At 35.1% G+C, this 27,945-nt stretch overlaps 1 protein-coding gene across 3 annotated transcripts; it reads right to left on the bottom strand.

Moving 5' to 3' along the window:
- Positions 1-3,069: 3,069 nt before the first annotated feature.
- Positions 3,070-13,924, bottom strand: LOC139495814 (collagen alpha-1(III) chain-like). Of its 3 annotated transcripts, XM_071284192.1 has the most exons (4): positions 13,784-13,924; positions 6,027-10,119; positions 5,957-5,990; positions 3,070-5,842 (listed from the first exon to the last, which is right to left on the bottom strand). In XM_071284192.1, the coding sequence occupies exons 1-4, from the start codon at positions 13,877-13,879 to the stop codon at positions 5,149-5,151; spliced, it is 4,917 nt and encodes a 1,638-aa protein (XP_071140293.1). In that variant the 5' UTR covers positions 13,880-13,924; the 3' UTR covers positions 3,070-5,148. The 3 variants fall into 3 exon arrangements, with proteins under 3 accessions (XP_071140293.1, XP_071140292.1, XP_071140291.1); XM_071284191.1 differs by having other exon boundaries at positions 3,070-5,990; XM_071284190.1 differs by having other exon boundaries at positions 3,070-10,119.
- Positions 13,925-27,945: the final 14,021 nt, after the last annotated feature.

Raw genomic sequence — 27,945 nt, 5'->3', positions numbered from 1 at the left:
AATTATTTGAAGAACTTTTTTTGTTATTGTTATTTTTTGTCAATAATCTAATACAGAGATGAAATAGTAAATACTGCTTATTTTGATAATAGACAATGCTTTGGTTATCCCTCTTTGCACATTCATTTATTCAATTAATTGTTTTCCTTGAGATTGTATGAAGAGACTGACTACGTGTCAATCAAATGTTTACGATCGTTACGAATATTGTATCTGTACATGTTGCTTTGAATGTTTTATAAAACAAAGGTTATATTCAAAAGACATGGAGACAATATCTTACCGACTATCTTAACATGTGGTTTATAGACTAGTGCCTATGAAAATGATGAAGTCTTTAATGCTTAGTATTAAGAACCTACATCCATTCGTCAACATAATAAAAAATGCCAACACTTACAACTTGTAAGCTTTAAATGTGTTTTATGAATTTATTTCAATAGTTCATTTTGAATTCTTCGTTTATTTAAAACCTTTTAGATTTCCCGCAACATCGTGTTGTTTTGAAAATTGGAAGTAACATCACTACTAACCGTGTAGTGAAATAACCCCTGCCTGCTAACCTGATATGAAATATACACAATATCCACGTGGTTTCTTTTTTTCCTTTTAAGTACAAATGTAAATATTTTTCAAATATCTACGAGATTTGAAAATATGGTGGCTCGGTTTTTGTGTTTAAGTTATAAAATTTCATGGAAACTTAAATCGTATTGAACATATATTTTTCCTTTGAGGTATAGAATTGTTTCGAAATAAGTTTTTTTAATGTTTCCTTCTGATAATATCCGATATGTTGTAGATATGGATCGTGTTTCTCTGGGTTTGGTTGGTGACTGTTGTTTTATTGTGTCTTTCGGAACGGATACTTATTGTATACCTCTGTATTTACACAATCACGAATATTATTTGTATGTGTACGAATAGAAAAGTGGACACACCAGTCCAATTAAGACAGATGACCTTTATCCTTAGGCCGTTATTATGTCAGGTTAGTCGACTTGTACAGATGTTATAGATTTATTAACCTTCCATTTGTAATACTATAGAGTTATTGCATGAATATTGGGGAATATTGTCCAGCGTAGAATTTTATATTGCTCGAGCTTGCGAGTGACATATATGTTCTACGAGTGACAATATTCCCCAATCATGCCAATATTCATGCAATAACCCTTTTATTGTATAGCAAAATAATATTTGAAAGTAAAAATTGGTTTGAACCAAGATTTTTTCGTTGATGACGTTATGCATTTTGAAGATTTATTGCACTAGTGCAATATTATAATTTATTGCATGCTAACTTTTTGTTATTTTCTGTGGGAAATATTATATTGCTATGCAATGAAATTAAATACTTAATAATCGGCAAGAACTATTGGCAACGGATCATTGCATTTCAAATTGAAAGGGTCAAAACCCGACCATCTGAAAACTCATGTGTGACTACGTAAAAGATATATATATATATACATATAATATCTGAAACTTCTTAATAGAGGTACCCATAGACATGATTAACCTTTTATGTTTTATTCATAAGGTAGTTGTTGCAGTAGCAAAATAGTTATTTCGCGGCAGAAACATGTGGAAATTGAAAACCCTTATAAATAAATCAGGAATTGTGTCAAGTATTGCTTCCATTGGCCATGGCAACACAATATTTTGTTAACATATAAATATATGGACGACGAAATTTGAGAAGATATTCATTTAGTTCAACACAAATTTAGTATCCCGTATTATTCACAGTCAATATGTGAGATGATTTAACTTCAACATTAGTTCAAATTTACATGTTTAATGGTCTACATGTGTTATTTGCTGTGGGAATGTTATTAAGGAGGTATAAAAGAACAAAACAGTGACCAAAGGGGACAACAAAATGCCAATTACAAACACCATAGAAAATAGTTCATGCACCAGGTATAGTTCCAATATTTACACCAATTGCACTATTTGTAATAAGTAAACATTCGGAACAAATAGAATTGCAGAAAAAAATGAGTATTGTGTTCTGCTATAACGATATTTCACAACGTTTGAACAAATCACAATGGTGTTCGCATTAACATAAATGGTACCAATTGTACTCCATCTACAGCTTCCAAATGGATTTTTTTATCTAAGAAACCATAGTGAAATTTCTTTCTTGGAATCTCTTATAGTCGGTCAAATGCATAAATAAAACAAATCATATTTCGGATTATTTTTTTAAAGGGCATCGTACGTTGACCTTATAATGGTTTACATTTAAAACTTGTGTCTTTGATAGAGCGTTGTCTCATTGGCACACATACCACCTCTCTCCTTATATCTATATAAGAATTTATGAATTTTAATAAAATATCATCAAAATTTGACTTCTACGTTTCCCTTTTCTGAAATGAATGACTGACTTTCGTTTAATATCAGCCATGTCAATTCCTAATCATATTAAAACAAGGTATTTAAAAAAATGGAAATCAACAAGTTTAGAAATCATGTATTACTCCTTATCGCTTTATTTCATGATGTTAGATAAATTGCTGTTTTGATTGATGTTACTATTATTTTTTTTCTAAGTTAATTTGTTCATATTCAACCTTAAAATTATGAGTTAAAGGCATATTGTGCATTATAACTTACCTTATTAAATAAATTACAAACACTTGATAGTATGGATGAACGTTTTCATATTGTGTTAACATGAATCTTGAGAACTAAACTTATTCCATGCAGGCATGGACGAAGACAATTTAAGTTAACTTAGTCTATACCTGAATACACTAACATATCATAATTGGCCCATGCATGCATTTTATTTAACAAGGTAATTTAAATGCACAATATGCCTTTAAATCTTAAATTTTAGGTTGAATATGAAAAAATCAACTATGAAGAAAAAAATTGTAGTAACATCAGATTAAAAAAAATATCTAACAAACACCATGAAATAAAGCGGTAAAAAGTAATACAGGTTTTCTAAACTTAATGTTTATTTTCAGTTTTGTTTAATACCTTATTTTAAAGGATTAATAAATTCATCGTCGACACTTCAGTGGGAGAATGAATGACTGAATGACAAAATACAAATAAACAAATTTAATCATGTCAAAATTCTTAATATAAATAAACATATTTAAACTATATCTAAAAAGGGTTGATCTTTGCTTTTCTAATACTATTTGAAAGATTAGTGTATGCTAGTACACGTTATATCCGAATACAAAACAAAACTACCTAATCTGATATTTACAATAATAAATATGTACAATGCATACTAGTGAAAAAAAATGCAAATATGAAATCTGCAGAACAAGAAAAGCAATAAAAAATGTATCACTTATGCAAGAAAAAATGTTCGATGGATCACAGAAATATGCAAACATATGAGGTTAAATTGATGAAAAACATATATACAATAAACATTTATATTAATATTTTTATTTTTTTAAGAAATGTGTTTTCATACTTAATATTCAAAATATTTTCGTATAATTGAGAAGTAATGCAAAGAACTATTTCATTTAATATTCCGAAAAAGGCTTTATTGAACTAGTTTATCAATTTAGTGAAAATCCAATTTCTTTTAAAATTGCTAGTGATCGATGATTTAATAAATTACAGTTTCCCCATATCTAATTAAATAAAAAATAATACAAATATATACATGAGACATTTGAATTAATTATCAACTTCCGTTTCAATTAAAATCTGCAATTCAAAATTATTAGATTGAAATATATATCACATGATTTTACGTGACACCTGTTCGATATTAACTTCACAGATATGTCAAAAACATATATAATTCTTAATGAAAAATTCCAATACGATGAAATTAAATTTCACCAGTCTCGATTTGTCAGTAATTAGCTTTAATAACTTATATACATTCTCTTATTACCGAAGGCAAAGGGACAACAATGGATTTCTTTGTTTGATAGGCATTTATCAAAAGTTAATTAAAAAAAATCTTTTTGCTATATGCAAATCTTATTAATTAAAATTAAAGTTCATTAAGACTTCTAGCAATCATCAAACATCATCCGAATAAACCCCTGAACGCGTGGTTTCAATAACTATTTTATGAAAATTGTGACTTCTGGCAATCATTAATAAATCATCCGAAAAATCTACTGGCCTCTTGGTTATAATGTTTAACATGTTTAATGACTATATATGGAAATAAAAAACGGCTTGATAATTTTGGTTGTTTCAGTTGACGTATATATCTAATGATAAATGCCTATATCAAAGTACATAGTAATTAATTAGGCGAATATTAAACACACGACACCAAACGAAAGGAAAATGAACGAAAAAAAAGTGGTTCACAATTCCTGTGTGAAATTCCAATACATGTATTATATTCAAAAATATTGATCACATAACTTACAATCAGAACACAAACCAACCATACAAAAATCAGTACAAAACAAGTCATTGCATTTTGAATGAGAATATATTCACCTAATGATTATCAAAATACTAAATACCCTATAGAAAAACAAATGCTTTCGAAAAAGGTTAAAAATTATGTTATATATCTGCAATATTTTTACATTGATTTTATGATTGCTTTTTTTCTGTCTAACCATATTCGAAAGTTTAAGTATAAGTAATATGAAGTAATATTAGAAAAGGTTTTGGAACAAACAAGAAAATGTGCAACTCAGCTAAACATGTACACCCTTATCTGAAACAAGATGTTAACACACTTCTCCCATCAAATGCAATACCAATTGTATGACCATCTGACATTTCACGAACAGCACAAGCATGCTTATCGGCCTAATGAACCGTATAAAAGACGGATATGTAGACGATGCAAATTGATTACTTTTCAATTAGTTGTTTTACACAAATTAATATGATACCTAAAATAATCTGAACAAAAACATGAAACAAACATGAAAAAATGATTAAATGTTCACGAAAGACATTGGTAAGTTGAAAAGAATAAAATAAATATATCTAAATGGTGTGTCAGTCCACTGGAAAGACATGTTTGAGCCAAAATTATCAAAGTATTTTTAAAACCAGTTCATTCATTTTCCCAACTGAAGCATCGTCTAAACCACTAGAAAGACGTTAACTTTATATTCTTTATTCCGTCATATACTTGACCAGTTCAAGACAACTCCTTACACAAATGATGATGGCTTATATACGACCGCCTGCTGGAGGGTTCCACTTCACCATATGACCAGGTGTTTGTTGTGCTGCATTTCCCATACCATGTTGGCTTGGGCCACCAGGATTACGTTGCATTAAATCTAATAATTGTCGATGAGATATTTTTAAATTATTTAACAATTGTTGAGTGTTAGTAGGTGCATTTGGAGGAGGTGGCGGTATTCCCTGAGTGTTTGGATTGGACACGCCCAATAGCTGAAATCCTTGTCCAGGAGACATGTTTCCTTGTGAAAGGAATGAACCAAGTCCTGTAGGTGTTCCCTGACCGCCGGGTCCCTGCTGTCCAGGTTGACCTGCCCCGTGTCCTTGGCCTCCACGCCCAGGTTGTTGACCACCTTGACCTCCCAAACCTGGTTGTTGACCAGCGTGTCCTTGACCGCCCATACCAGGTTGTTGACCTCCGTGTCCTTGGCCTCCGACACCTGGCTGCTGACCACCATGTCCTTGACCTCCCATACCTGGTTGAGGACCTCCGTGACCTTGACCTCCCAATCCAGGTTGTTGACCACCGTGTCCTTGACCTCCCATCCCTGGTTGTTGACCACCGTGTCCTTGACCTCCCATTCCTGGTTGTTGACCACCATGTCCTTGACCTCCCATTCCTGGTTGTTGACCACCATGTCCTTGACCTCCCATACCTGGTTGTTGACCACCATGTCCTTGTCCTCCCATTCCCGGTTGTTGACCACCGTGTCCATGTCCTCCTGCACCTGGTTGTTGACTACCATGTCCTTGTCCTCCAGCACCTGGTTGTTGACCACCATGTCCATGTCCTCCTGCACCTGGTTGTTGACCACCATGTCCATGTCCTCCTGCACCTGGTTGTTGACCACCATGTCCAAGACCCCCAGCCCCTGGTTGTTGACCACCGTGTCCTTGACCTCCAATACCAGGTTGTTGACCACCGTGTCCTGGACCTCCCATACCTGGTTGTTGACCACCATGTCCTTGCCCTCCCATTCCCGGTTGTTGACCACCGTGTCCATGTCCTCCTGCACCTGGTTGTTGACCACCATGTCCTTGACCTCCCATTCCTGGTTGTTGACCACCATGTCCTTGTCCTCCCATACCTGCTCCGTGTCCAATTTGACCTCCTGGTAATGCAGCGCCATGACCACCAGGTTGTCTTGTTCTACTCCCTGGTAAAACAGCTCCTTGGCCTCCTGGAGTAGCTCCCGGACCACCGGGTTTCGGGCCACTTCCAACAGAATTAATAGTTAAATGAATTAGTACGTTTCCATTTGGGGGTTTTGGTTGTGCACCACCAGGCTGTTGCCCTGGTCCACCTCCAGGTTGTTGCCCTGGTCCGCCTCCAGGTTGTTGTCCCTGTCCACCACCAGGCGTTGCACCTCCTTGTCCTGGTCTGTTTCTTCCCATAGGTAGTGCACCTCCTGGATACACCGGATTTCCACCAGGCTGTTGCCCGTGTCCACCACCAGGTTGTGGTCCATGTCCACCTCCTGGCTGCTGTCCGTGTCCACCACCAGGCTGTTGTCCAGGTCCACCACCAGGTTGTCCGTGTCCACCACCAGGTTGTCCATGTCCACCACCAGGCATTGCACCTCCCTGTCCTGGATACGCCGGATTGAAACTAGGTTGTTGCCCATGTCCGCCACCAGGTTGCTGTCCGTGTCCACCACCGGGTTGTTGTCCATGTCCTCCACCAGGCTGTTGTCCGTGTCCACCAGGCTGTTGCCCATGTCCACCACCAGGTTGTTGTCTGTGTCCACCGCCAGGTTGCTGTCCGTGTCCACCGCCAGGCTGCTGACCATGTCTACCACCAGGTTGTTGTCCGTGTCCACCACCAGGTTGTCCGTGTCCACCGCCAGGTTGTTGTCCGTGTCCACCACCAGGTTGCTGTCCGTGTCCGCCACCAGGTTGTTGTCCATGTCCGCCACCGGGTTGTTGACCGTGTCCACCACCAGGTTGTTGTCTGTGTCCACCGCCAGGTTGTTGACCGTGTCCACCACCAGGTTGCCGTCCGTGTCCACCACCAGGTTGTTGTCCTCGTCCACCACCAGGTTGTTGACCGTGTCCACCACCAGGTTGCTGACCATGTCCACCACCAGGTTGTTGTCCGTGTCCACCACCAGGTTGTTGTCCGTGTCCACCACCAGGTTGCTGACCATGTCCACCACCAGGTTGTTGTCCGTGTCCACCACCAGGTTGCTGACCATGTCCACCACCAGGTTGTTGTCCGTGTCCACCAGGCTGTTGCCCTTGTCCACCTCCAGGTTGTTGTCCATGTCCGCCACCAGGTTGTTGTCCATGTCCACCACCAGTTTGTTGACCTCCCTGTCCTGGTCTGTTTCTTCCAATTGGCAATGCACCTCCTTGATAAGCTGGATTTCCACCCGGTTGTTGCCCATGTCCACCACCAGGCTGCTGCCCAGGTCCACCACCGGGTTGTCTTTGTTGTCCCCCTGGTTGATTACCGCTGTTATGGATATGAATAGTAACTGCTGGTGGTGGAGGATTACCTTGTGGTTGCTGTCCTTGATTAGATGGTCCCTGTCCGGGTTGATTTCCATGCCCACCTGCAGGCTGTTGTCCATGTCCACCTCCAGGTTGTTGTCCATGTCCACCACCAGGCTGTTGACCGTGTCCACCACCAGGTTGTTGTCCATGTCCACCTCCAGGTTGTCGCCCTTGTCCACCACCAGGTTGATTCCCATGTCCGCCTCCAGGCTGTTGTCTATGTCCACTTCCAGGTTGTTGCCCATGTCCACCGCCAGGCTGTTGTCCATGTCCTCCACCGGGCTGTTGTCCATGTCCACCACCGGGCTGTTGTCCACGTCTACCCCCGGGCTGTTGTCCATGTCCACCACCAGGCTGTTGTCCATGTCCACCTCCAGGCTGTTGCCCAGGTCCACCACCAGGCTGTTGTCCATGTCCACCTGCAGCCTGTTGCCCAGGTCCACCACCAGGCTGTTGTCCATGTCCACCACCAGGCTGTTGCCCTTGTCCACCTCCAGGTTGTTGTCCATGTCCTCCACCAGGCTGCTGTCCATGTCCACCTCCAGGCATTCCTGGTTGACCTCCCATAGGGTTCCCTTGAGGACCAGGCCCTGGTGCAGCATTTGTTTGTGATGGTGTATTTCTAAACATCTGTCCATTGAATGGATATGGCATGCTTCTAGGCTGGTTACCTTGTTGAGGTCCACGATTTCTTCTGCTCGGAAGTGGACTTCCAGGATACCTAGAAGCAAGGCCTGGTGGGTTTATACTACCAGGTAGAGTACCTCCCAAAAAAGGAGAACCACCCATTCCTGGTCTGTTTCTTCCACTAGGCAGAGCACCTCCTGGATACATCGGGTTACCACCCGGCGGATTTCCCATTCCAGGGCGTCCTCCTTGTCCAGGTCGGCTTCTTCCACTTGGCAATGCACCTCCCTGTCCAGGTCGGTTTCGTCCCATTGGCAGTGCACCTCCTTGGCCTGGTCGGCTTCGTCCAAGAGGCAGTGCACCTCCTGGATATGCCGGATTACCACCTGGCTGTCTCATTCCTGGTTTAGGTCCTTGACTGTTGCTCCCTGCTCCAAGTGTAATAGGTCCAGGATTCTGGGAAGCATTGTTTTTGTGACCATTATTTGTACCATGGAAACCAGTAGCAAATTTTGGATTCATACCAACACTAGATGGACTAAACTCTGCTCGATGATTTTTATTCGATACTGCATTGCTCACCGGCATGTTATTCACTACATTTAGATGAATTTGGGTTCCGGGAGACGCCGTAGTTTGGGGGTTTCTTTGACCGGGTTGTTGTCCGTGTCCACCACCAGGCTGCTGCCCATGTCCTCCACCAGGATATTGTCCCTGTCCGCCACCAGGATATTGTCCCTGTCCGCCACCAGGCTGTTGTCCATGTCCGTGTCTGCCACCAGGCTGTTGCCCATGTCCGTGTCCGCCACCAGGCTGTTGCCCATGTCCGTGTCCACCACCAGGCTGTTGCCCATGTCCGTGTCCGCCACCAGGTTGTTGCCCATGTCCGTGTCCACCCCCAGGCTGCTGACCTTGTCCACCACCTGGTTGATATTGTTGACCACCGGGCATCTGACCTTGAGGTAGATGTCCTTGTGCATTTGGTTGTCTTCTTCGGCCTAAAGGTTTAGCACCACCTTGCGAAGTTGCATTACCTGCGCCAGAGTAATAGTTTGTAATATGAATGTTGTTAATATTATTTTTAACATCTGTTTTATGTATTGTACTATTTACTTTTGTGTTGCCTGTATCTTTATTAACTTGTAACGTATTGCCACTATTAACCATAACATCTTTCACAAAATTCTGCAAGCTTTTGGGTGATCCTTGTGCCGGTTTATTTTGGGCTCCTTGCCCAGGGTTACTACCTTGGTTACCTGGTTTGTTTCCACCACTTGCTGGTCGATTGCCTTGCCCAATCGGTTTAGCTCCTTGAGAATTTGGAGTGTATGCTGGACCATTATGCTGTTTTCCTATATGAGACAGGACATTTGCATTTTTTGCAAGTACAACAGTATGGTGAATTTTCGGCACCTTTGATCTAATTATAGACGGAGTGTTAATTTCACGTATATGAATTATCGGCAATTGTTGTAAACTTTGTAACTCTTTAGGTAGTCCGAAAATATTAGTATGTTGTTGAACAGTAGAATGTAATTTTGATTGAAGAATAGGAACTAGATATCGGCCTCCTTTTGATCGTATTGTATTACCATTCTTTTGTGCCTCTCTAAGACGCTGTAGAATATTATTACTAGGATAAGATACTTTCCTGTAAGTAGGAAGAGATTTACCAACGGACGGATTAAACTGTGAGTTAGTTTGTGATCCTATGGTAGAGTCAATATTAGCTATATTAGCACTGACTATATTAGTTTTTCTGCTGTTGTTTATCCTATATCCACGCAATGGTATTCGGATTTTTCGTTCAATGTATTGTGGTTTTGGCACATTCTGAAAATATACAAGACGAATTAGATAAAATATTGAATATATTTGTTTACATTTCGATGTGTGTTATTGTCGTGCTCATAAAACACATGTGTTGGAAAATGTACCCCGTCGCATATAGCATTATTTTTAGCACATATGCATATGACAGATCGTGAGTTCAACGGTAAAGATTAACATGATTAAGGTGTAAATAGTTATCAAGTACCAGGATGATAATTTAGTACGTCAGACTCGCGTTTCGTCTTCATAAGACTCATCAATGACGCTCATATCAAATTATTTATAAAGCCAAACAAGTACAAAGTTGAAGAGCATTGAGGATTCAAAATTCCAAAACATTGTGCCAAATACGGCTAAGGTAGTCTATGCATAGGATAAGAAACCCCTTAGTTGTAAACTGTTTATACTTATGCTAGAAAGTGTATTCGCCTAAAAGTAAGGCTTATGCCTAAGACTGGAAGGGTACATGGTGTGGTTGTTCGCAGTTACATCCTGTTTTACAGTGGTAGGTACATTTTCCATTTGTGTGGGGGACTATTCCACGCCTAAAATCTATAGATGGCAGTAAGAGGCCACTTCTGACTCCGACCCTAGCAATTTGTCCTCCCTCTTAAACTAGTGTAAGTGTTGACTGATATAAACAGTATTTAGAATAAGTACTTGTCACTGAGTATAAAACATTATGCAATCTAAATACGGAAAAGATTAAACATATACATTATATTCATCTGTCAAATAGTGTATTGTCATTGCAAAAACTTTATGCTAGAATGTGTAAAAAAAAAAAGAAAAGTTAAAAGAAACAATACAGAAAAGACAGTTCAAGCAAAATTCAGCGGACTTACAAAAATAAGATCTGATTTTATGTGACTTGTGGTGGTCGTAAAATCTGTTCACAGCTTATGATTATTTTAAATTATTGCAGGTGAAGAACTTATTTGCGAGGACGGCTTTTTTTTGTAAACACTTCATATGTGTTACTATAACTCAGTACAGGTCTTTACACAATATAAGTACAAGTTAATATAACCATAGAAATTAGTTATTACAGTTATTTTCATTTATTTCTCTTTAAGTGGCTGTTGAAGTTAATAAAAAAAACGCTTTTAAAATCACTAGATAAGAACTGCCAAACCTTGCTTATAGCTTGGGTTAATTCTAAGTAGTTTGGGATTTTTTGTTTTTCAATTTCAAGTCTGTGTGTAGTGTTTGCTTGACGTTTTATTTCACGTTGTTTTCTTTTTCGCCGTTGTGTTGTTTAAACTGCTTCGGTTTTTTTTAATCATTGTTAATTAGGTCACTGTTAATAAATAATAAGGGAAAACAATATTTTAAGATATAAAACCTTTGTAAGACGATAGACGCTACGTCTTCGTTGCACTCAAAGTATTTTGGTCGGATGTAAAGCGCAAAGTTGTCGATTTGACTTCTCTATATCAAAAGAACGATATAAACTGGCATCTGTCTGTGCGCTTGGCACTATGAAGATAGCCATAATCATGTATTCAAGCATCGTAAGATGTCTATCTGTATGTCACTGAATATTAACCTCTGTTTACTCAAACAATGGTATATGGGAAAATGTGTATAGGATTATCAAACAAAATGATAACCAATAGTTTTAGTTTTAGCATGCGAAAACTGGGTAGTAGAAAGTTGACTCTCATATAACATGATAGAAATTTTGAATTTTCTAACTCTTATTAAATATCATTCGAAAATTTCATTATTTTCAAAACCTAAAAGACTTAATCATTGTGACAAACGTTTTTGTTGTAAGTTCAATATGATTAATCATCACGTGCCCAATCAGTTGAAGAAACCGCATGTCTTTTTATATTAATAAATGCTAAAAGTATGTAGGGCATGTTATTGTAATCTAATGAAAAAGAAATCTTCTGATGGATCAAATTATGCAATTAACAAATCATATCGGCAGACATTATTGATTAAATATGAACAGTTACGTCCGGCAAAGTAACATGATTTTAAATTAAATTATACTAAACACAAATATCGAATATGGTAATGCACTTGTTAAAGCCGGTGTAATAAAGATCAGATTGGCTTACCTCCCATTTAGCGAAAACGTATCTTAATTATGATATTGATTGAAATATATAAGAATTGAAAATACCGTACATTTGATATTGATCGCATACTTAAGTTACTTCGCTTAAAACGGAATTTTCTAGTTAATATATTATTACTACGAATGTGTTTGTTCTAACATATATATATATATATATATATATTAAAGATATATATATGAGCATGTTGCTTAGAAAACGTCATATATGCTTAAGATAAATATGATGATATTCAAATAATTACATACATGCAGGACTCTTCTGAACCGCGATTGAACTCCGAATCACAGTAGTGAATCTGATGTACGATAGTCGGACGCTGAATGTCGTTTTTTTTTATTGCGCTGAAGTGCGATCGTTGAAGTGTGATGTTCTCATTTTGATAGCTACGATAAAGTTCGTTGATGATAACGCTGAAATGCGATGAACTACTTTAACTGTATTTTCAATGCTTTTTATGTCGATGAAGAAGTCAATTTGTTTGTTAGTATATTTGTTTTTTCTCGCGGGTTTTTAAGTTAGTAAGCAGTTTGTAAGATGTTCATAAATGAGAGTGATTGGTGGAGATTGGGAAGCTAACAGTCTGTTACGGAAGTTTTTTTTTAGAAATCTACAAAAGGTTCTTTTTTGCGTATGATTGAACGTGGTATTTTCTTAATACACACAGGTCCACATGCAGATTTGTCTCATAATACTGTGGTAAACGAGGAATTAATGAAAAAAACATTATTTATTAAGTATGTAACTGAAACTAAGGACATTTATAGAAATTAACGAATGCAAATTTATCGACATTAACTAAGGTTAAGCCGTTAAGCGGTTACAAATCTAACTAATAATCTCACATCTGTAGATTAACTAGCCATCACGCGTAAAAGATTGTCGCACATAAGCGAAAGAACCATTGCACTTTATCGTAGATCTTCGCATTTAACCAGACCATCGAACTTCAGCGTCCCAATCACAATTCCCGAGTCCTACATGCATGCAAAAGTATTGTAAAGAGTATTTCTCTTTCTCCTTTTTCCATTGAACAAGCCTATACTTAGTCATTGGTTTAAGACATCATCAACAATACCAATGTTATAATGGCTTTGATAAGGATACCAATTTAATGATAGTTTTGATAATTTAAATGAACTTTTTCTTTGATTAGATGAATGAAAAAATCACAGACTTTCAGTACCATGTATATCAATTTATTACGCGTTTACGAATGCTGAGCAGTATCTTTACAAATTGGAATGTGCGTTTAAACATACAATACATTTAGTATTATTTGTGAAACATAATAGACTCTCTAGTGGAGAGTTGTCTCATTGGCAGTCATACCACTTCTTCTTTTTTTATATATCTAGTTGATTCCAAACCATAGAAATTACAAGTTATTGCCAGAATATACACTTCAAATCCAAATATAATGGTATTTGAAATGTTGGTTACACTATAAATTATTGATTTACTTGCGTAATCATTATATTATACACTGTAAGTCCAAATTTAATGGCACTTCGGAGTTCAGTATTTTTGTATTTTTACTTTTTTGTTACAATATACATTATTAATTTACTTACTAAAGCATTATTGAATAGAGATTCTGCTATATCGATCCAAGCTGTAAACAATAACAAGCTTGCTATCGAACATGACGAAATAATCCCAATCCTCATGTTGCTACCTCTGTTACAAACGACAACCACCGTGTAACTAGCCAAATTTCTCACCTTGCTTTTTAAACCCCAATGTATCACTAACTACTTTAATTTATTCATTAAGTCATTAAATGTCATCAACTTATTGTTTTATTAGTTGTATTAAAATCACTTTGAATAATTAATTATTAATTGTCGATTGTGGGATACATGCAGTGTTACCATGCTTGTCAATGTGTGGTTTGTAATGTTTGATAAGCGTTTCATCTATAACTACTTTTTCCAAAAACGTCGGAAATTTGAAGCGATACTTCTGGTAATAATATGACTTGTGGTTTATAATATAAACGTTGTATTTATTGTTTAGAAATAAATTTATTTATACTTATGTTTCCATGTCAAGTTTTTAAATTTCATTGAGGTAAATGAAATAAAATTGATAAAGAATTGTGGTTCTTTGCAATTTGCAAACAGAATAATGTCAATGTTCGAAGCATCTAAGTATAATATTTAGTTGGATAATGTGTCAAATGTTTTATCATGGTTATTCTTACATTTGTGTTTACGTGTTGCGTAATTTTCATGGAAAAGACGTCAATGATAAAATTTTATAAATTTCCTGTTGCAAAACTTAGAAATTCTCGAAAAACTAAGGATTTTCTTATCCCAGGAATAGATTGCCTTAGCCGTATTTGGCACAACTTTTTGGAATTTTGGATCCTCAATGCTCCTCAACTTTGTACTTGTTTGGCTTTATAACTATTTTGATCAGAGCGTCACTGGTGAGTCTTATGTAGACGAAACGCGCGTCTGGCGTATTGAATTGTAATCCTGGTACCTTTGATAACTATTTACACCACTGGGTCGATGCCACGGCTGGTGGACGTTTCGTCCCCGAGGTTATCACCAGCCCAGAAGTCAGCACTTCAGTGTTGACATGAATATCAATTATATGGTCATTTTTATAAACGTCTGGTGTATTGAATTATAATTCTTGTACCTTTGATAACTATATATTAAGTATAAATAAGAACGTTCGAAAATCGAACATACAAAATGATTTTTGAATTCATGAATAGAAATTATTTAAAATGTATTAAATCGAAAGACTCACAAAGGATTTGTGAATAAATTTCACTAATTTCATTTATTTGCTGTTGTATTTATTGTTTTTTTTAATGTATTTTCAATGTAGCAAAAGTTCCTTTAAGCATGTTTAAATTTGTATACAGCTTACCCGCCTTGGACCATCTAAAACAATTATAAAATGTTTACTAACGGAATTCAGTCAAACAACAGTGGAATAAATCTCACACTATTTGGTTAATATGACAGTGTTGATTTATTTGACCGAAACGGACGTCTTGACATTACATAACAGAGGCAAAAGATACCAAAGTGACATTTAACCTACTTTATAAATCGGAATTGAACTGAAAACGCAAAAGACCAACAGACACAATAGAACTCAAAACACAATATAGGTCCAATTGGGTAAAAAGAGAGCGGGATTGCAGAAATGACCGCATCCGTCTGTAAAACGAATATCCCATAACGCTCAACCAACTTATGATGGCGTTCGTAAAATTTACGAAGATATGATTTCAACTTCTCCTCTTGGAATTCTTAGTGCAAAAAGGTGAACGCTACTATCAAATTTTATAGCAACCAAAACGCTCTTCTTTGTGTATGGTTCCGTTTTCAGTGTGTATTTGTACCTTTTGTCATCACCCGATATTAATTCTGTGTCTTTAATATTAGCCAATATAAGAACAAATTTCAGAAACATTATATTGTCACTACTTTTCATTAATTTCATTCCTTGCTTATCATAATTCATTTCTTATCGGTTTGTCATAGTAAATAAAACTATTTGTGTCCTTCTTTAAAAATGATGTAATTTATGTGAGTTAATTATTTGATCGATACCTTGGGTTTTGTTTTTTTTTCGTTTTTGTGTTGTACTTAGTGCAGATGCGTCAATATTTTTAAACTGATTTTGTTGTGAAGTATGACTTGTTTTGATGTTACATCACCGTTTCGGGATAAGCGTGGTGGAGCGCTTCCACATATTGCTGCTGCTGATGTCATATTTTTGCTTTTCTCTGGGTTTTAATCATTAATTAGATAAATTCTTTTCTCAATTGAATTGTTATGCCAGAATCTTTATCATAATTACGGTACTACGTTATTGCAATTTTTAAGTAATTATTAAGCATTCTTGTTACATTATCGTCCTTTGCGCAAAAGTGGATATCTCTCTTATTTGCAACCATTCCATATATGATTATATTTATAAGACTAAACAAAGGCTATACCGAATAACCAATCAAAACCGATAGAGTGGTCTAAGTAGTTCAAATCCTATATCGCCTGGTCTTTCAAGGTGGAGTGCGTTTGATCTTCGGACGTAGTAGACGAGTTCCATTCGCAATCTTTATTTACTATGAATGTTCATTTTGTTTATGCAGAGGGTAGATTGTTCTGTCCAGGCACTTCGGCTTCCTCGGTCGATAAAACTGAATCAGTCAATAAGGATTATAGTGTCATTTAATACTAACATTTAACCAATTAATAGAAAACCATAAGTCAAATAAAATCCTTTAACACTTTGGCTCAAAACATTACCAAAAATGTGGAGTGCGTTTGATCTTCGGACGTAGTAGACGAGTTCCATTCGCAATCTTTATTTACTATGAATGTTCATTTTGTTTATGCAGAGGGTAGACTGTTCTGTCCAGGCACTTCGGCTTCCTCGGTCGATAAAACTGAATCAGTCAATAAGGATTATAGTGTCATTTAATACTAACATTTAACCAATTAATAGAAAACCATAAGTCAAATAAAATCCTTTAACACTTTGGCTCAAAACATTACCAAAAGACTAATAACAATCAACAAAATACTACACATAATATTACGATTGTGCAACACGAAGACAACCGGAGTCAGGGGTCGAACTGAAGAGCGTGTGTAAGGTCAAATGGCAATTGCCGTGTCACTGCTATTTCACTGGATGACGTGACATAAATAAAACAAGAAAGTGTCCTAAGTAGAAGGTTGCTTCATCCACACTATCATTTTCTATGTTCAGTGGACCGTGAAAATGGAATCAAAACTCTAATTTGGCATTACATCTAGAAGGATCATATCATAAGTAACACGTGTGCAAGTTTCAAGTTGACTGTACTTCAACTTCATCAAAAACTACCTCGACCAAAATCTTTAACCTGAAGTGGATAGTTATCAAAGGTACCAAGATTATAGACAGACGAACGAGCGCACAGACCAGAAAACATAATGCGTTAAATGTGGCATAAAAACACCGAAATACTGTTAGAAAGTGTCATAATACAAAATTCAATTTCTTTTGTTTTAAGTATCACAACACCGTAAATTGTATTTGAAATCCCTTTATAAATAAGAACTCACGTCTTTTACCTTAAATTGACAACTGATTGATTACTCGATTGTTGCTTGCTCGACATCAGTGTCATTTATTTCAGAGATGACAAATTGGGAAGAGGGGTGCGGACAGCAAATTTGTGTATGCACTGGAAAACAATATATACAACAGGCTATTGACGGACTTCAAGAATTTTTGCAGTAGTATTTTAACCTGTTTAAAGCTTGGTTAATCCCATACTATGGCAATACATTTGATGTCCATACTCCTAACATACGAGCGTTATACATCCTACACAACCAAACGAACGACCCACCCTTATGTTGTTTTTTACTATTACTATACTGAGGAGATACGGTGGTTTTCCTAGAAGTTATATTTCCAGAGCTAGTTTTTCAAGCAATAAACTATCAATAATTCAAAATGAGTTTGTTCAAAGTGAATATGTTGTCATAAATCTGATGTACAGTAGTTGTTGTTTGTTTGTTTAGTTCATACGTGTTTCTCGTTTCTCTTTTTTTATATAGATTATACCGTTTGTTTTCCCGTTTGAATGGTTTTACACTTGTAATTGTTGGGGCCCTTGTTTCCCGTTTGCATGGTTTTACACTAGTTATTTTTGGGACCCTTAATAGCTTGCAGTTCGGTGTTAGCAAAGGCTTGGTGTTGAAGGCCGTACTTTGACATATAATGGTTTACTTTTATAAATTGTTACTTGGATGGACAGTTGTCTCATTGACACTCATACCACATCTTCCTATATCTATAAACAATGAATTCGGATGAATGTAAACATTTGAAATGTTACCGAGTACTTATCATATGTCTAGGCTTTGATATAGACAAGTTATGTTTTCTGAGTCAACTATATGTGACACCAGTCGTGTTGAACAGTATATAGTTGACAAAATCTTAGAATGAATACATGACCTACATTGTGGTTAAGACATAATGAGTTTAACTAAAACAGATTTGAATAACGCAAAAGCAATTATTACAAGTTATTGCATCATAAATAAGCGTTGTTACAAATGATAATGAGCAGAGTAGAATCAATTGTTTAATCTGATTTTTTATCAATGATTTGTGTTATCATGGTCACAGTCAGTGATTTATATTTACTTTAAAAGAAAATAACGCATTTTTTATTGATTGGGAAAAGAAAATAAATCTGTAAAAAATACGAATTAGGCATAATTTCCGTTTTCTAGACACTTCATATGAAAAAGATTTTTTATTCAATTTTCTCCCAATTTATTACGTCTACAAATTACAATTTAATTTCATCTGAATATCTCCTTGTTTTATTAGTTGCTAGTGCTTCGGTTTTGGCACGATTCAGATGATTAATTGGATTTCTTAATATCCAGTTCATAAAAAAAGGTAATTATAACACTGCGGTTACAACTTCCCTAGGAAATGTTTACCTGAGCCTGAATTGTTTAATGTCATTTGTTTGTGTTTACACCTATACATGTTATATATATTTGGCTTCCTTAATGACATACAATACAGTTTTGATATCCCGACGATTTTCTTACCAACATAACTTCGCTGTTAAAAAATAAATAACATGTGGAATATCAAATATCTGCAAATATGCAATGTACTTCCATTATTCAGTGGAGGTCGAAGTTCAATCTCCTCAGCCTGACAAGACTAGTACCTGTTGCATACATTATATATATTTTTATTTACATTTAGTTTTCCTCGTCGAGATTATGCAAGAAAAATTAACTATCGGAATTAAATAAAACGAATAAAATTGCTGGCAACGAAGTTGTTATCAAATGTTTTGTTGCTATGTATATTGGCGGTTGTTTTGTTTCTGTGTTCTTGTTGTTCCATTGTTTCATCTTTTAGTTGGTGTGTTTCCCTCGGTTATAGTTTGTTACCCGGATTTGATTTCTCTCAATCGATTTATGACTTGTGAACAGCGGTATACTACTGTTGCCTTTAATATATTTAGACAAGTTTCCCTGACTAACTACAACCTTTGATTAAAGGGTCTATTTCAGAAATCTCATGTAAAAATAAAGTATTTAATTTGATTGAGAAATCAAAAGGTAATACGTTTTATCATCGAAATTTTGAGGGGAAAGTTTAAATTCAGGACACCAGACGGACGTACGACATTTAACAGAGATAGAGATTTTTTTTCGAAGAACACATTTTGCAGCCGAACCACTGAATATTGATTAGAACACACACGTTCACCCGAAATATTTCCGGAGAAGACACACGTTCCTAGCTAGAACCTTCATTAGATAAAATATTATATCTGTAGAATGAAAAGACTTATGTTGAGTGTCTTATGACTTCCGTTATCTAGTCGTTTGTAACCTTTCTACTAGTGCAGTGTCAATGCTAACACAATTTCTGTCAGTTTAACGTCCACATTGAATGAAATTGATATAAAGTTTGACATCTTTTATCATTACAAATGTCAAATGAAAACAATGATTTATGAATGTTTCCTTCTAATTATGATTAAATTTAATGTATAACTATTTTTCGTTTGATTCATTTCAAATTGTGATTTTCCGGTAAGAATCGCGCCAATCAGATTTTGCATATATTTTTTTTTGTGCACGTTATGTTGCATAAGTCTAAACAGATGTTATTGACAGAAATTTTTCTTATTTAACATTTTCCAAAAAGACAAGTGTACTCAAAATAAGACACGTTTGTTGACTGCATGTGGTCGTCATTTTTTACTTATGATCACGTATTTTGTTGGTTTTTTTAAAATAAAATTCAAATTGACAACCCACAACTATTTTGTTAGGCTTATAATAAACGTATTTGGTTGTCAATCAAAATACAGTATACAAAACGTCAACCATTCTTTCCACTTTTTTTTTTAAATAATAAAAATTTATTTTCTTACTACATTTTATTTTTCGAAAGGTCAAATGTCACATAAATACACAGAATTATGAATTATAAAGATTATTGTCAATAAACTATACATACAATTTAAGCGAAGACAATTGTATTTAGGTTTACAGGAAACAACATCTAAGTTAAAGAGTAAAATCACAAAAATACTGAACTCCAAGGAAAATTCTAAACCGAAAATCCCTAAGCAAATAGGAAAAACAAAATTTCAAACACATCAGACGAATGGATAACAACTGTTGTGTTCCTGACTTGGTAGACTAAATCTGCGTCTGGCGTATTATCGTATAATCCTGGTACCTTTTACAACTATTTACACCACTGTGGTCGATGCCACTGCTGGTGGCCGTTTCGTCCCCGAGGGTATCATCAGCCCAGTTGTCAGCACTTCGGTATTGCCTTGAATATCAATTATATGCCGTTGGTCACTTTTATAAATTTTCTGTTACAAAACTTTGAATTTTTCGAAAAACTAAGGATTTTCTTATCCGAGGTATAGATTACCTTAGCTGTATTTGACACAGCTTTTTGGAATTTTGGGTCCTCAACATGCTCAATGCTGTTCTATTTTGTATTTGTTTGGCTTTATATGTATTTTGATCTGAGCGTCACTGATGAGTCTTATATAGACGAAACGCGCCTCTGACGTATTAAATTATAATCCTGGCACCTATGATAATTATTAGGACAGGCATTTGTTATGAAGAAGGTTGATTAACCCTGGTTTGATAGCTAGCTAAACCTCTCACTTTACTTGTATTAAAGCTTATCATTTTTAAAGCGTAGACTAGTGTTTTGTCTACACCAAACCTTTAGTAGATCTCAAATCAAAGAAGTAGAAAGGCCAAATCAAATTCGAAGTTGAAGACAATTCAAAACATAAATATAAAAAGGGGAATGTGTCCATGGGAACCAGATGATACCCCCAATTGCATATTTTATAAGTCGACATAACTCAAAAACTGTAAAAGTGAAGCTACCCAAATTTACAGTCGATGTGTGTTTTATTGTTAGAAGCATTGTGTATAAGTTTCATAAAATTTGGATGAGGCAAACTAAAGTAGGAGAACGGAAATGAAAAATTAAAATTTTCTTCCAATTATAAAAGGGATTAACTCTAGAATGGTAAAAGTGACCCAATACAGGTCTAATGAGGTAGGTGTTAGCATGTATAGGTCACTGTACAGTTTGAAAACATGGAATAAAACTATATCGTCTAGTCAGCGATAAAAATAAATGCCCCGTCATGAAAAGTGTTAAACAATTTAAACGAGAAAACTTATCAATTTTTGTTCTAAATTTAATTATATGATAGTACATATTATTTATTATAAATAACTTGCTAAAAATCTGTCGTTTTACTGACAAATACTGGTTTCAAGCTGATCACATAACAAATACTGGTTTTGAAGCTGATCATACGACAATTACTGGTTTGGTACTAATCACGTGATAATGCATCTTATATTGATGTATTTGATAATGATGTGTTATGCATAACCACGTACTGACTAAATTACAACTATTTGATTAATGTGAACATTGGAAATCAATAAATTGTGTAAAACGGAAATATCGTGATTTAAAATACCTACGTATTTATGTCAACCAGTTTTCAATCAAAACACTTGCTTTAAAGACACAAACCTGCCATTTCTTTCACCGTCAAAACTTTTAAGCGTAGCATAAATCATTTAATAAATCTTTATGTATAATTTATTCTGATAGGTTGGAATCAACTTAACACTTGTTCTAATTTCATGACAAACACATTTTGATTCCTGCAGACAAAGCCTAAGATACGATTACGCAACCCTGTGTCTGCAGACTTGTTGGTAGAGGGTAGTAGGAGCAGGTTAACTGATTGGTATATATTATGATCTATTTACCATTTGAGCGGTGCGAACCACATGTGGATACTTCAAAAAAGATAAAATTTGTCAGAGAACTTGAAATGCGTCTCCTTATGACGGAGTATTTACATTTTGACTGTTCTTCATTTTGCACCAGAATTACACATTGTAAACTTACAGGCTTTAGGAATAAATCAATTGTTTTCATAATGAAGTATAGCCACCGTAGATAGAAATATCTCTGACAAGATATTACACGATGCTTGATTTTTTCAATGGACAATTGATTTGTTAGGTTCGGTTGAAGTCAACACGTTTAATAATTTCTTGCGTCCGAATCGCTTTTCTGGATTTAACTCCATCAGGAAAGCTTAAAGCCAAACATTTGAAATCCGAAGATGTATAAGTACCAAAACCATAGAAGAGCTATATATATGTCAAAAATACCTTAAAAAACAGCCAAATCCATCTAAAGCCAATTTTGCCTGAGGGAATTGAAACCTTTGTTTCTTAATAATTTCAAAATTTATAAACGAACAATTTCAGTATTACTTTAACCAACTGTTCTCCCCTTAATGTCGACTTTCTGCTTTATCATTCTTCATTTTATTGGTCCATCAAATAAAAAAAATCACAAGTTTTATAAATCTACACTATACCATCATCATCGGACAGAAGTTAAAGAGACAAATACCGAACTCAAGGGAATATTCAAAACTGAAAGTTCTTTATCAATTGGGAAAATAAATAACTCAAACACATTTAGCGAATGAAAAACGACTGTCATATTCATGACTTGGTCCTCGTGTATAAAATTGTTGATTAAACCTAGTTTTGTAGCTAGTTAAATCTCGCAATCGTTTGACAGTCGCATATAGTTCCATTATGTTGACAATATGTTTAAGCAAAACAAACAGACATAATAGGTAAAACTGAAAGACAAGAATTTAACATAGGACCAGAGCACAATAAAAATCGTGGGATGTACTATAAGTACCGAGCCACGCCATAGGTATATTACCACAAATCAAAAACAGTAAAGATCCTGCCACTAATAATAAGATATAAGTAAGAGCTCACCCAAAATCGTATTAACCCAAAAACACATATGAGTGAAAAAGCCATTTTAGTTCAAATCTGTAATTCCGTCATGTGTTTGACGTCATTGTGATAACAAACTAACCAACGATTCTAGATTAAGGCTACTGGTTAAATGTTTAGATTTAATTAAGCTAGTTTTGATAGACTCAATGAAATTAATGGGGTTTTTTTTCAATTACAAGGGCTAAATAATTGCATCATTCCTTTTTATTCGCCAGCCTTATGTTAGAAGAGAATATCTAGTAAACTCTAGGGATTAATATCCTAAGACTAGTCACGTTGGCAAAGGAAAATCGTTTCACTTTCAAATTTTTTTATGGATACTATTGAATGTTTTCAAATATATAAGTTCATGTAACTGCAAGCCTTGCTGGAAATCATGGCTCCCCATGGAACCTCTACCAATCAATTTATGATCATTTATAAATATGAAATGCCCCTACTTGAACTGTTCGGTAAAGTATGTATATTAAAAGATTACCTTAGCTGTATTTGGCAAAACATTTTAAAATGTTTGGTCCTAAAGGCTCTTATTACGAAACGCGCGTCTTGCGGCATACACAATGTTAATTAAACTCTTGTTTCTACAACAAATTTAATAATATATAACTACTAGAGAGACAAGATTGTTCTCTATTGAGAAAGGTAAATAGCGTATATAATTTATTTTTATCGAAAGAGAAAAAAAGTAAATGGTAAATATCATCATATAACAATAACTGCCTTTTATTATATACTTAGTAGTAAATACAGATAAATTGTATGTGTAATACAGTCAATGGCAAGCGTGCTGTATCAGCCACCCGTGATGATATCGATATCAGCACGGTTGCAAAAGCTTTATCACACCTCTAATCTGTATGACGTCACGTCATCGATTGCAGTCACTGTTGCAACGGCTTTATCAAATCCCTAATCTGTATGACGTCATGTCAAACCTCCTTATCTGTATAACGTCATGTCTCATAAAAAACATCTACTTGAGGTATATGTATATAATAAAGTGTATATGATATGGCTTTTTCAATATCACACACCGTATTAACCCTCAATCAATATAATCCCTCGAGCAGAGCTCTTGGGATTATATTGGTGTCTCGGGTTGATACAGATGCGATATTGAAAAAGCCATATGATATTCTCTATTTATCATGAAACTTTTAGTATTTACATATAGAAGTATGCCTGTACCAAGTCAGGAATATGATAGTTGTTGTCCATTCGTTTGATGTGTTTTATCTTTTGATTTTGCCATTTGATAAAGGGCTTTCCGTTTTAATTTTACTCGGAGTTCAGTATTTTTGTGATTTTACTTTTTATCTTTGAGATTAAAATGACTGCTTTTTTTTACTTCTTCATTATTGATTATGTGACTTCTCATTGGAGTTATTGCCCTTGAAGACAATGTTATATATGTGCCAAAGTTTTTTTTCACTATTTTCGTTCATGATAGTTGGAAAGAAAAATATACTATTTAGCCATGCATATCACATGAAATAAGTTAGATGACTGAAATTGTCCTTAAATAATTGTAACCTTTTCTTTGAATGTTCTATTCGTGGGTATAGGTCATAATCTTTCTTATAATATAGTGTGTGCAATATGGCTGTCGTGACTTTGAAATACTAAAATTTTCCTCTTTACTTTCAGGTGGTTTATTCAAAATTCTGTGATCAAATAAGTTTAATCTTCTTAGAATGGAATAAGTATTTACATATTATCAGAATTTTTTTGACAAAAGACTTGATTCTTATTTGGTCTTGAACATTTGTAATGTTTCGTTAATGTCTGAAAACAAGCACGTGGTTTGTATTCTCTTGATACTGCGTTTGTCATCAAGAAACCGTTATAACAAAATAAAAATAAAAGATGAGTCACACGTTAATGTCAAGATATAATAACAAACCGATTTGGCATAGCCATTTTAAACAATTTTAATGTCATTGTAACATACTTTCAAGGACATGTATTAATATCAGGGCAAATATAATTCAATCATTGACAATATCTTATCAAATATAGACACAGGTGTAACTCTGTAGTTTGATAATACGTGTAATTGTTTATGGAACGACAGTAATATTTGTTCTTTCATTACATGTAAGAAATAACATAAAAAATGTGGTGCACACTGAATAACCCGCGTACCGTTTTGTTTAAAAGTATGCTCCGTATAATTGAGGTTCATTTGAAAAGACAGAAAAACTATTACAATGTTTTATTTAAGAAATAATTCATGGAAGCCATAGATTTGTTGGAAATTTACACATGGCCTGGGCCGTGATATTCGAATTTTATCCTGAGCGTTAGCGAGGGATAAAATTAACGAATATCACGGCCCAGGCCATGTGTAAATTTACAACAAATCTATGGCTTCCATGAATTATTTCGATTCTAATAGGACAAATACGATCATTAAAAAACTGAAGCGATGATGGGTATACCGTGTGTGTGGCTGTTCTATTTTACCCACTGTTCGATAAATGTAAAACAAATCTAATAAACCTGCATGAATGATTTCTTAACTAACTGCTAGAAAAAAATGTGATTACTTTTTTTAGTTCTCAGTAAACCCAACATTTGCAATTTTAGATTTGCATTTGTTATCGTAAGCTACCGTCAAATTCACTGTTGACATGTTGTAACCAAGGAGCCGCCATGTTGACTTGCTGAAATCAGTAAATGTGCGAATATTGCAATAGAACAGAAAACAAGCAACACCTACCTCAATACTTTATTTTATTGCAATTGTATCCGAGTTTAGAAGGTAAACGCAATAGAAAAACCTTCAGCTTTGACGTTTTCATTCGTATGACGTCATGTTTTGAAATGACGTTAATGCGCAAAAATCATTACTGGAATTTCGCGGAATTTTAATTTGTTTTGTTTTTGTCCATTTTTCCGTTCTCTAATGTTTAAAGTCTTTTTGTTATGCATCAGAATCAGAATAAATGTTTTGTAGGGTTTTATTCAATTGTAATTGTTAACACAGCGAAATCCACAACCGTTTACACATAGGTTACGATACATGTGGATTTACGTGGGAGGCATATTTAAACAGCCATTTGTGTACATCTTGGAGTCTGCGCTAAGTATAGATATATCGAGAATTTTATCACGGTGTTGTTTACAAAGCGAAAGAAGCACGTCATATTAGAATATAATTTAGTTCTAAATTCAATTTTAAGGGGAAAATCATGAAAATGTTGATGACGTTACCTTCAAGTGCACAAAAAAAATCTATATAAGCTAATGGACAAAAAAAATTATGCCAACCAGAAGACCTGTTACATCCAAAACTAAACTATAAGAAGTTTGTCATAAAAATATGAATATGTGATATGATTGTCAATGAGACAACTCTCACCTAGAGACAAAAGTAATGACGTAGAAATTACCAAAGTAATTACAGAATAGTCATTCCAGCATTCGCTTTTCCTAATGTCCCTTAATTTAATTTGTCTAGCATTATAAAATTCGTGACCAGCAATAGCAAAGACAACATCAGAATATAAGCAATAAGTTTACAAAAAGATTTATATATATCACATGGAAATTGCAATGGACAAAAATAAAGGTGGTGGTCGAAATCACGATTGCTTTGGTTTTATTTTATGCTTATAAAACTTTATTTTTTTTATTTTTCAAACGAAGGATTTCCCACCTTAGTAATAGATTACCCTAGCTGTATTTGGCACAAGTATCAATAAACATGATAAAGAGGAAAATATCCCAAAGACACCAATTTTCCAAAATGGTAAGTACTTGAAGAAAGTTGATCCTTCCATCTAACAATTTCAGAAAGAGGAATTCTTTTTTCAAAACGGAGGTTTTAAATTACAGGTTTATAGATATGCCTTCCTGTGTTTAACAGTCAAATATTCAAAACAAATCAAAATCCTGAAAGTGTAATCTTCTATTGTTAGGGGGGAGGGGGGCTTAATGCAAGCAGAGAATGATGTTTTTTTGCATTGGCTGTGGTTTTTTTTTAGAAAAATACCAAACTGAACATCTTGTCATCTACATTCAGCTTTGTTCCCAGTGGTTATGATACAGTACTACATGTCATGCATATACTCTAGGATTTAAAAAATCGTCGAAAACAACTGTAAAGGCAAAATTCAAACTACGTATAGATATAAGTGATTGAATGGTATATAAGACAAGGAAATTAAATTGGGTTGACATGAAGCTGGTGAGCAACAAATGTAAAATAACAAAAAAACCGAACTCCGAGGAAAATTCTTAACGGAGAGTCCCTAAGCAAATGGCAAAAGCAAAAGCGGCAGCCCTTCAAACGAATGGATAACAACCTCCATGTTCCAGATTTGATATACGCATTTCCTTATCTAGAATATGGTAGATTAAACCTGGTTTTATAGGTCACTAGTTCCTAAGGATCCATTGTAGTTGTGTTATGTTTATGAGAAAGGTGTTTCATGTGTTCCAACAGAAATACATGTGAACTATGATGATTCATAGCTTTGGCCTGTACGTCAAGTTCATCGTGTAATTAATTGCACAATTAATCCTCCTCTTTAGAGATTGTATGGTCAATGACGTCAACATTGTCTTGAATTAAGAATTTGGTCATGTTTACACTAGTGACGAAAAAAATAAAAAATAAAAATTTTACTCTGACTAATAGTTTACCATATCAATAGGTTACAATAGCAGTACGTCAGTTCTGAAAAATGTACAGTAATTAAATATTTGTTAATTTTAGTTCACTTTTAACTGAGGAATATTAACGTTAAGATTGACGTAATACATTCCTGAAGTGTGGGAAATTTACATTTTGCTCTACTACCCTATCCTAGAAT

This window comes from Mytilus edulis, chromosome 11 (assembly GCF_963676685.1).
Source record: "Mytilus edulis chromosome 11, xbMytEdul2.2, whole genome shotgun sequence".
Classification (NCBI taxonomy): Eukaryota; Metazoa; Mollusca; class Bivalvia; order Mytilida; family Mytilidae; genus Mytilus; species Mytilus edulis.
Note: the sequence above shows the minus strand (reverse complement) of the source record. Positions and strands in the feature narration are given on the sequence as shown.